Source organism: Aristolochia californica, unplaced genomic scaffold (genome assembly GCF_029961685.1).
Source record: "Aristolochia californica isolate CCGP_79_NKW_82.1479 unplaced genomic scaffold, dmAriCali1.0.hap1 SCAF_12, whole genome shotgun sequence".
NCBI classification, from domain to species: Eukaryota; Viridiplantae; Streptophyta; class Magnoliopsida; order Piperales; family Aristolochiaceae; genus Aristolochia; species Aristolochia californica.
The window spans coordinates 16813620-16823448 of record NW_027181793.1 but is presented as its reverse complement, the minus strand read 5'-3'; the positions used below and the strand labels follow the sequence as shown (position 1 = coordinate 16823448).

Genomic DNA, 9829 nt, shown 5'->3' with positions numbered 1-9829 from the left:
ACTTGCTCCAATATCTAACTCACTTGTATTAAATCAAGAAGGAGAGCCAATAATGTTCCGCAGAAGAGGCCAAAAAAAAAAAAAAAAAAAGGGACAAGGCTGACGTTACCATACAACCAACAAAGAATTAGAAACAACCTGGAAGAATTATTCTAGCTCAGAACATGGTAACAATAGAATATGAAATGAGGAGAGGCTAATAATAGTAACAGTTATATAGGGGCAATAGATGCGTTATAAAAAATCCTATTAGCTACTCCCAAAATGTGGGGTTACTTCCGAAGCCTAGTCTCACCTGATTAGCTTCTACTCATTTCACCTTCTTGTTGGGTTCAAACACATACTTGATCAGTGAGTCCTTGATGTGGAGAAGCTCAGGAAATTCTTTCTTCAACTTGGATCCATCCATCTCGTTGTTGCTTCGTTGGGCAACAATAACTTTGGCCTGCTCTTCCAAAGTGAAGTTAACCCATTTAAACTCTGGGTCCATGTACTTCTTGTACATCTCAAGGATCTCGTTGTGGCTCACTACACCTGGGTTTGTGAAGTTCCATATGCCTCTCAAATTCCTCTTCGCCATCTCGATTGAAATAGGCAGAAGCTCATCCAATACAGTCATGCTGTTTGGGATGTTGACCACCTTGTGGTAACGGGAAATTTTGGTGATGAAGTTGCGGGGGTTGCTGAGGTCAGATGAGATTGGCATTCTGACTCGCAGGGTACACACATTGTCGTATTCCTTCAAAAGTTCTTCCACCTGACTCATACACCATGGAAGATGAGTACTAAGACACAAGGAGAACATGGAGTGTGGACACCAGGGAGGGAAAATAAATAAATGGAATGTGCAAAACTAGTAAACTTACCATGGCCTTAGTCTTTGAATAAAAGGAACCAGTGAAATTGGGCTTGTCTTCCTCCTTGAATCCGATGCCTGAGCCTTCTGGGTGTTCAGTATCGTACTCAAATATGCATCCAGTGGCAAAATTCATCATAAGCAAACCTTGATCCTGGCAGACATCAGCTAAATTCAAAGTTCCCACCACATTGGTGCGAATTGTTTCTGGCTTGTGGGACTCACACCAGTCAACATTTGGTCTGCCAGTTACACCAGCAGCATTAAAAACATGTGTAGGCCTCACGTTTGTGATATCAGCAACAAGTTGAGACCGCTCCTCCAATCGCCCCTTCCCGAATTCAAAAGGAATTCCCTGTTTCTCACAGAGCTTTTCAAGAAGACCTCCAATCCATCCAGTCCTACCATAAATTAAAAACTTAAAAGCTGGCTTTGGGCTGGGGCATGTGCTCCTTGGAGATGGGACCACCATTCGATCCTGACGAGGACTGTTCAATGCATGGGATGCTGCTGCTGCACTAGAATCTTCTGATCCATCAAATTGCCTTTCAATCCCTGGCATCATCAGCATTCTGGGATGAGGTAGCAGGGCGCCAGACACATCACCCCACCAATCAGGATTGCTAGTGTACCACTCCATCGTCTTTCTGAGTCCTTCTTCCCATGTGGTCCTTTCAGACCAGCCCAAGTTTTTCAATTTCTGATCATCCAAGAAGTACCTCTGATCGTTAAAAGGCCTGTTCTCAACAAACTTAATGTTTGATTCAGGATCCAGGTTAAAAAGCTTGCACATGTCTTTTGCCACATCAATAACTCTCCTCTCCTTCTTAGTCCCAATGTTATAAACATGACCAACTTCTCCTCTGTGAAGGATGACTTCGAAAGCCTCTGCAACATCCTCGCAATAGAGGTAGCTCCTCACATTTGATCCATCCCCATGAATGGGAAGGGGCTTGCCCCTCATCGCCAAAAGAATGAACTTTGGGATCAGTTTCTCTGGAAATTGGTTTGGCCCATACACATTGTTACCTCTAGTAGTGATAACAGGTAATCCATAAGATCTTCCATATGCCATGACAAGCATTTCAGCCCCAGCTTTTGTGGCAGAGTATGGATTAGTAGGAAGGAGTTGCGAAGCTTCATGGTTGCCAACAACAGCATCTTCATCAGTCTCTCCATAAACTTCATCAGTGCTTACATGGATGAACCTCCTAATTTGGCCAGTAACCTTGCAAGCTTCCAGAAGAACATGTGTCCCATAGATATTATTTTTGGTGAACTCAAAGCTATTCCCAAAGGAGTTGTCAACATGTGTCTGAGCAGCAAAATGCATGATAGTATCAATGGACTCAGTTATGAGGAGGAAGTTGACAAGATCAGCACTTCCGATATCACCCTTGACAAACTTGAAGTTTGCCGAAGATCTGGAAGGCAGTAGGTTCTTAAGGTTGGAGCAGTAGTCAAGTTTATCAAGCACCACTATTTTGTATTCAGGGTAACTTCGTATGAGTCGGTTGGCGACGTGGGAGGCAATGAATCCAGCAGCACCAGTTATGAGGATGTTCTTCGGCTTGTAGGTCGCCATTTTGGATCTGTTTGTACAGAAAAAAAAATTGAATGAACCTCAACGAGATCTGTAAGAAGTAGCAACAAATTCAAGGAAGCAGAATAACTGCAGCATAATAATAGCAAATAGAGAAAGGAAGCGCAAAACAATTTGATTTCTCAAGTGCCATCAAAGTAAGGAAGCAGATTAATTGCAAGCATAAGACAAGTTCCCACAACTAGAGCTCTCCTCATGAAATGCTAGAAATATTTTTAACCACGTCAGAACGTGAATGTCTATGTTACACCTCAGGAGAGGAAACAGAAATCGCAAAATCCTAAAGGTTGATTTGAAAAGACCTATCCGAGATGCAGTATCAGATCAAGCGCCAAATTGTGCAGAGATCCCTAAAAAATCCACCCGAATGTAAAAGGAATAATGAAAACAGCATACACCAGAGATAGAAGCAGGCTTAGGTTCGGCGAAAATAAAACGCATACCCTGTCTTCCCTGGGATCGGTTTCAGAGAAAAGAGATAACAAAAATTCAGGGGAACCTAAGGGGAAAAAACAAAAAAACAAAGAGAGCAGCTACCGTTCACCCGTTTGCTGCACAGATCTGAATCGACTCCAGAAAGCCAGTCAGACAGAGACCCAGAAACTTGACAATCCTAACGTCAAGAGATCAGATCTAACTAAGAAAAACAGGGTTTTCTAAAAAGGCCGCCTAGATAACGAAACAAACAAAACCTTGTAGACTGCCCATCGAATTAATCAATCGAGCATTAAAACGGATAGTGACACCCAGCAATGAAAATGAACTACATCCGTAAGAAAACTAGCGGAAGAAGAAAAGAACGAACTTAAGAGGTGGAGATAGAGATGGAGATCCCCCTTGGAGAGATCTTCGGACAGATAGCCGAAGAAGAAATGTGCTTGGGGCAAATGAAGGAGGCCTAGAGAGGGTGATATTTATACGCGGAGGGTGCCGGGGTAAGTAGGCTTCGAGAGGGAAGGAGATGGGTAGTTAGAGGTCCTTGAACCAGACAGCGCCACACATAATTAATTCACACACTTTGAGATCCCAATTCTTTCGCAGTGATGTTACGTGCGGCGTAAAGAAAGAAACTCGGAAACTCATGTAGCTCTGGATTCACCGACCCTTGATCATATTCGATTTCCAACTCGCCCATGATGACGGTCAATGTGAAATTTTAAATTACACCAAGCAAGCTCTTGCCTCTTTTTCACTCAGAATCAAAAGATCTCAAAATCACAGCAATTCACAGCAAATTCACACCAAGAAACCGAGCAGAGAACCGAAAGTTAAATGATCAGCTGCTGCAAAAAGCTTTGGGGGAGAGGGAAATCAAGAGAGATGGATCTAAGATCCGAGCCAGAGGGGGAAAGAAAGTCAGATTCTGATGAAACGCGCCCTCGCGGGCTTAATTCTTAACCGTACGAAGGAGAATGTGAATTACCGGAGGTTGGTGTTAAATTACACCAAGCAAGCTCCTGCGACTTTTTCACTCAGAATCATAAGATCTCCAAATCACAGCAATTCACAGCAAATTCACACCAAGAAACCGAGCAGCGAACCGAAAGTTAAATGTCCAGCTGCCGCAAAAAGCTGTGGGGGAGAGGGAAATCAATGGAGATGGATCAAAGATCCGAGCCAGAGGGGGAAAGAAAGTCAGATTCTGATGAAACGCGCCCTCGCGGGCTTAATTCTTAACCGTACGAAGGAGAATGTGAATTACCGGAGGTTGGTGTTAAATTACACCAAGCAAGCTCCTGCGACTTTTTCACTCAGAATCATAAGATCTCCAAATCACAGCAATTCACAGCAAATTCACACCAAGAAACCGAGCAGCGAACCGAAAGTTAAATGTCCAGCTGCCGCAAAAAGCTGTGGGGGAGAGGGAAATCAATGGAGATGGATCAAAGATCCGAGCTAGAGGGGGAAAGAAAGTCAGAACCTGATGAAACGCGCCCTCGCGGGCTTAATTCTTAACCGTAAGAAGGAGAATGTGAATTACCGGAGGTTGGTGTTAAATTACACCAAGCAAGCTGCTGCCTCTTTTTCACTCAGAATCGTAAGATCTCCAAATCACAGCAAATTCACACCAAGAAACCGAGCAGCGAACCGAAAGTTAAATGTCCAGCTGCTGCAAAAAGCTGTGGGGGAGAGGGAAATCAATGGAGATGGATCAAAGATCCGAGCCAGAGGGGGAAAGAAAGTCAGATCCTGATGAAACGCGCCCTCGCGGGCTTAATTCTTAACCGTAAGAAGGAGAATGTGAATTACCGGAGGTTGGTGTTAAATTACACCAAGCAAGCTGCTGCCTCTTTTTCACTCAGAATCATAAGTATCTCCAATTCACAGCAAATTCACACCAAGAAACCGAGCAGCGAACCGAAAGTTAAATGTCCAGCTGCCGCAAAAAGCTGTGGGGGAGAGGGAAATCAATGGAGATGGATCAAAGATCCGAGCCAGAGGGGGAAAGAAAGTCAGATCCTGATGAAACGCGCCCTCGCGGGCTTAATTCTTAACCGTAAGAAGGAGAATGTGAATTACCGGAGGTTGGTGTTAAATTACACCAAGCAAGCTGCTGCCTCTTTTTCACTCAGAATCATAAGTATCTCCAATTCACAGCAAATTCACACCAAGAAACCGAGCAAAGAACCGAAAGTTAAATGTCCAGCTGCCGCAAAAAGCTGTGGGGGAGAGGGAAATCAATGGAGATGGATCAAAGATCCGAGCCAGAGGGGGAAAGAAAGTCAGAACGTGATGAAACGCGCCATCGCGGGCTTAATTCTTAACCGTAAGAAGGAGAATGTGAATTACCGGAGGTTGGTGTTAAATTACACCAAGCAAGCTGCTGCCTCTTTTTCACTAAGAATCATAAGTATCTCCAATTCACAGCAAATTCACACCAAGAAACCGAGCAAAGAACCGAAAGTTAAATGTCCAGCTGCCGCAAAAAGCTGTGGGGGAGAGGGAAATCAATGGAGATGGATCAAAGATCCGAGCCAGCGGGTGAAAGAAAGTCAGAACCTGATGAAACGCGCCCTCGCGGGCTTAATTCTTAACCGTAAGAAGGAGAATGTGAATTACCGGAGGTTGGTGTTAAATTACACCAAGCAAGCTGCTGCCTCTTTTTTCACTCAGAATCATAAGATCTCCAATTCACAGCAAATTCACACCAAGAAACCGAGCAAAGAACCGAAAGTTAAATGTCCAGCTGCCGCAAAAAGCTGTGGGGGAGAGGGAAATCAATGGAGATGGATCAAAGATCCGAGCCAGCGGGTGAAAGAAAGTCAGAACCTGATGAAACGCGCCCTCGCGGGCTTAATTCTTAACCGTAAGAAGGAGAATGTGAATTACCGGAGGTTGGTGTTAAATTACACCAAGCAAGCTGCTGCCTCTTTTTTCACTCAGAATCATAAGATCTCCAATTCACAGCAAATTCACACCAAGAAACCGAGCAAAGAACCGAAAGTTAAATGTCCAGCTGCCGCAAAAAGCTGTGGGGAGAGGGAAATCAATGGAGATGGATCAAAGATCCGACCCAGAGGGGGAAAGAAAGTCAGATCCTGATGAAACGCGCCCTCGCAGGCTTAATTCTTAACCGTAAGAAGGAGAATGTGAATTACCGGAGGTTGGTGAAGTCGATTGATGGAGGAGATGAGGAGAAGACGAGCAACGACAGCGGAAGAGTGCAGATGACGACGGCCTCAGCTATTACGTGAATGGAATTCCAGAACCTGAATTGTTGCTGTGGAAGAAACCAGGAATCTAAAAGTGAAAAAGAGGAAACTGTCCCCAAATTTCTAGAACTGAAATTGGTATCTGGTCCGGATGGTAATGACCGACCACTTCTTCCGATTCTTCAAATTTATACTATATTTACTATTTTTTTTTGAATTTGTGGCTCTAAAACAATCTTAGTACCCTAATCTTCAGCGGTAAGAGTTCAAATCTCCAAATTCTGGGGGCAGTCGTCTTGTTTGAGAATCAAAAATACAAAATTCCATTAAAAAAGCAAAATAATTTTTACTTTTTTTTATTAAGAGAGAGAAAGAGAGAGAAAAAACGTAGGCTATTAGGTGATTTGGTGTTCATCCTTTGTCCTTTTAACTTATTGAGAGGTGTAAATGATATAAATTTAAATAAAATAATTTATTTCATATACCATTTCATTTATATTTAGACAATTTACTATACTATTTTACGCAATAATTTATACGTTATTCCATATACTATTTACGCAGCTAATTATCTTACGATAAAATATGTAGTTTGGTAAAAAAAGTAATAGGCCAGATAAATAAAGCATGACCTTCTCCTACCTCTACTTCATATACTATTTACGTACCTAATTATCTACAGATAAAATAGGTATTTGTAAAAAAATAATCATAATAGGCCAGATAAATAAAACACAGATAAAATAGGTATTCGTAAAAAAAGAAAATAATAGACCAGATAAATAAAGAATAACCTTCTCCCTACCTCTACTTCATATACTATTTACGTACCTAATTATCTACAGATAAAATAGGTATTTGTAAAAAAAAAATAATCATAATAGGCCAGATAAATAAAACACAGATAAAATAGGTATTCGTAAAAAAAAGAAAAATAATAGACCAGATAAATAAAGAATAACCTTCTCCCTACCTCTACTTCATATACTATTTACGTAGCTCAGATAAAATAGGTAGTTTGGTAAAAAAGCGAAAAAGATAATAGGCCAGATAAATAAAGGACCTTCCTCCTACCTCTACTTCATATATTATTTACGTACCTAATTATCTACAGATAAAATAGGTATTCGTAAAAAACAAAAAGTAATAGGCCAGATAAATAAAGCATAATCTTCTCCCTACCTCTACTTCATATACTATTTACGTACGTTAGATCAAATAGGTAGTATGGCCAAAAAAAATAATAATAGGCCAGATAAATAAAGCATGAGGTTCCCTCTACCTCTACTTCCCTTAGTCTCTAAAGTCGGATCTTCCTATCAAAGTGAGGGGCCAAGGAAACCCCTAGCCTACTCTCAATTCTAAATTGGACAATGAAAGAAGAGAAAGTAAAATGCTAAGAAAGTGATTAGGAGCCAAATAAGGAAGACTCTAACATTGGAGGTAGTTGTTGTTGCTATTAGAATCGCCTCAATGGGGTAGAGAAAAAAGAGGAAAGAATGAAGAAATAGGGGTTTTGTTATCTTTTATACTTCGATTTTAAATTACCATTATACCTAATTAGGTAATTAAATAGTTAAATATGAGATAACTGGCATCGAAGTTCGCCAATAGCTCGAGCGTAGCTAAATACCGGCTCGGTACAATTCAAATAATCCATATTAGCTTTTTAAATAAATGAACTGAATTCATATAAATGGCTGTTTCGTTCGTAATCTGATGAGTCAACTCGTTTACTTAAACAAGTGGCCAACGATGGGACCTGGAAGGAAGTGCTAGGGATGGCTTCGAACCGAGCCGGTTCGCGAGCGGCTTGTTTAAATTAACGAGTCGAGCTCGACCGTATCAAGGTTTGGCTCAAAAGCTCGTGAGTCGACTCATTAACGGGCTGAGTCAGGATCGGGAGCAGTAGAACGGGGGAACAGGAGCGAGAGTGAGGTGGTGGGGGGGGGGGGGGGGGGGGGGGGGGGGGTTGATGCTTCCTCCCCTTGTCACCGCCAAGCCCCTCCCATCCATTGTTGTCGCCGCCTCTGTCACTATCAACAGCTGCTCGCTGGCCACCTATGTCATCGTCGGTTCGATTTCTTCCTCCCCTCGTCTGCCTTCACCTTTGCTTCTGTAGCTGCCACTTCCGTCACCGCTACTTCCGTCACAACCGCCTGCAGTTGTCATCCCCGACGACAGGTCCACGCCGGCGCCGCTAACCACCTTCCCTCCGTGTCGTCTCAATAGAAAACTAGAATCAGAAATACCTAAGTTAAGGGGAGAAATAATTCCCCTCCCCCCCTCCGCGAAGACGATTTCGCACGTGCGAGATTAAAAAGTGAAAAAAAATAACTTTTTCTTAAACTCTCCTTCCTCATGGCTCTTGAAGAAATTGAAAATATATTTTAGTAGAAATAAGTTTCTAGAGACTATTAGTGTCTCATGTTTTTTTTAAACATTTTTCTAATTGAAAATTCTTATTAAAAAATCATATAATTTTCTAAGTAAGATTTTCCTATCAAGATGGGCTAGAAAACCGTATCAAAAATTTTTGAACAAGCATTTTATAGTTGATGTCGTAATACGTTTAGCATGAGGCAATTTTCATAACAATTTTGTGTTGAACATTTTATTTGATTAAAAATTTATCGATAAGTATTGTAATATATTAGATTGATTATTAATTTTTATTTATTTCCTTAGAAGAGGCAATAAGAGGTCCATTTAACTTTCCTAAGAAAATTTTAAAATATTTATTGTAATTTGTAATAAGTCACTAATAGTAATAGGATTTTATTTAAAAGGTTTTTTTGGAAATATGTATCATAGGAAAAACATTTCTAGTTTTTTCTAGAATATAAATTTTCAACCAGGGGCACTAAGGAGGCCATAGTAAATTTATGGCTTGATAAAAAAATTACAAAATAAGCTAGACAACATTATGAGTAAAAAAGATTAATATTGGTGCATTCTATTCATTATTGAAATTCAATCTTGAACCTCCCTTATCATTCTTTTTTTAAAATTTATGCATAATTTTATATATAATTTATTTGATATATATTTTATATATAGTATTAAATATAGGTTAAGCTTATCATTTTTTTTAAAATGTATGCATAATTTTATATATAATTTATTTGACATATATTTTATATAGAGTATTAAATATAGTTTAAGCTCGAACTCGGTTAAAATTATTAGGTTCAAATTCGATTACAATTTTAGGCTTGAGGCTAGGGTCGACTCAATCTCGAGTTCAAAATATTTAAATGAAGCTCGGCTTGAACAAAGTTCGGACTCAGCTAGATTCGATGCCACCCTTATGCCCAATTTTAAGTAGAGCTCATTCCCAATTTTATGTAAAATGTATGCATAATTTTATATACAATTTATTTGCCATGTATTTTTTGAAAAAATTTAAATGTATGTTGGAACACAAACTCGAGCTCGGTTAAAATTATTAGACTCAAGCTCGATAACAATTTTAGGCTTGAGCCTAGGCTCGGCTCGAACTCGAGTTCAAATATTTAAATCAAACTCGGCTCGAACATAGGCAGGTTCAGACTCAGTTCGGCTCGATGCCACTCCTACCTGAAGTGCGGTGGAGGGAGTCGAGGAACCTACTTATTTGGCCTTCGGCGTCGGGTCTTCGAGCTTCTCCTGGAGAGGCATTTTGTCAAGATGAGAGAGTTGGGCACATCTCTGGATTCTAGAATGCGATCTTGGGTA

The 9829-nt window shown here is 40.6% G+C and overlaps 1 protein-coding gene across 6 annotated transcripts; it reads right to left on the bottom strand.

Moving 5' to 3' along the window:
- Positions 1–2: 2 nt before the first annotated feature.
- On the bottom strand, positions 3–6253 carry LOC137946331 (trifunctional UDP-glucose 4,6-dehydratase/UDP-4-keto-6-deoxy-D-glucose 3,5-epimerase/UDP-4-keto-L-rhamnose-reductase RHM1-like). 6 transcript variants are annotated; one of them, XM_068792586.1, is made up of 5 exons: positions 6059–6144; positions 5790–5929; positions 5520–5659; positions 867–2448; positions 3–757 (listed from the first exon to the last, which is right to left on the bottom strand). In XM_068792586.1, the coding sequence occupies exons 4-5, from the start codon at positions 2439–2441 to the stop codon at positions 311–313; spliced, it is 2022 nt and encodes a 673-aa protein (XP_068648687.1). In that variant the 5' UTR covers positions 2442–2448; positions 5520–5659; positions 5790–5929; positions 6059–6144; the 3' UTR covers positions 3–310. The 6 variants fall into 6 exon arrangements, with proteins under 6 accessions (XP_068648687.1, XP_068648689.1, XP_068648685.1 ...); XM_068792588.1 differs by lacking the exons at positions 5520–5659; positions 5790–5929 and having other exon boundaries at positions 6059–6253; XM_068792584.1 differs by lacking the exons at positions 5520–5659; positions 5790–5929; positions 6059–6144 and adding an exon at positions 4441–4543.
- Between the last annotated feature and the right edge of the window lie 3576 nt (positions 6254–9829).

Excerpts from the sequence above, each read along its gene's own strand:
- LOC137946331 (XM_068792588.1), bottom strand. The coding sequence starts at position 2,441 with ATGGCGACCTACAAGCCGAAGAACATCCTCATAACTGGTGCTGCTGGA. Across the intron at positions 758-866 it reads ATTCAAAGACTAAGGCCATG|GTGGAAGAACTTTTGAAGGA; the intron begins GTAAGTTTACTA and ends TGTATGAGTCAG.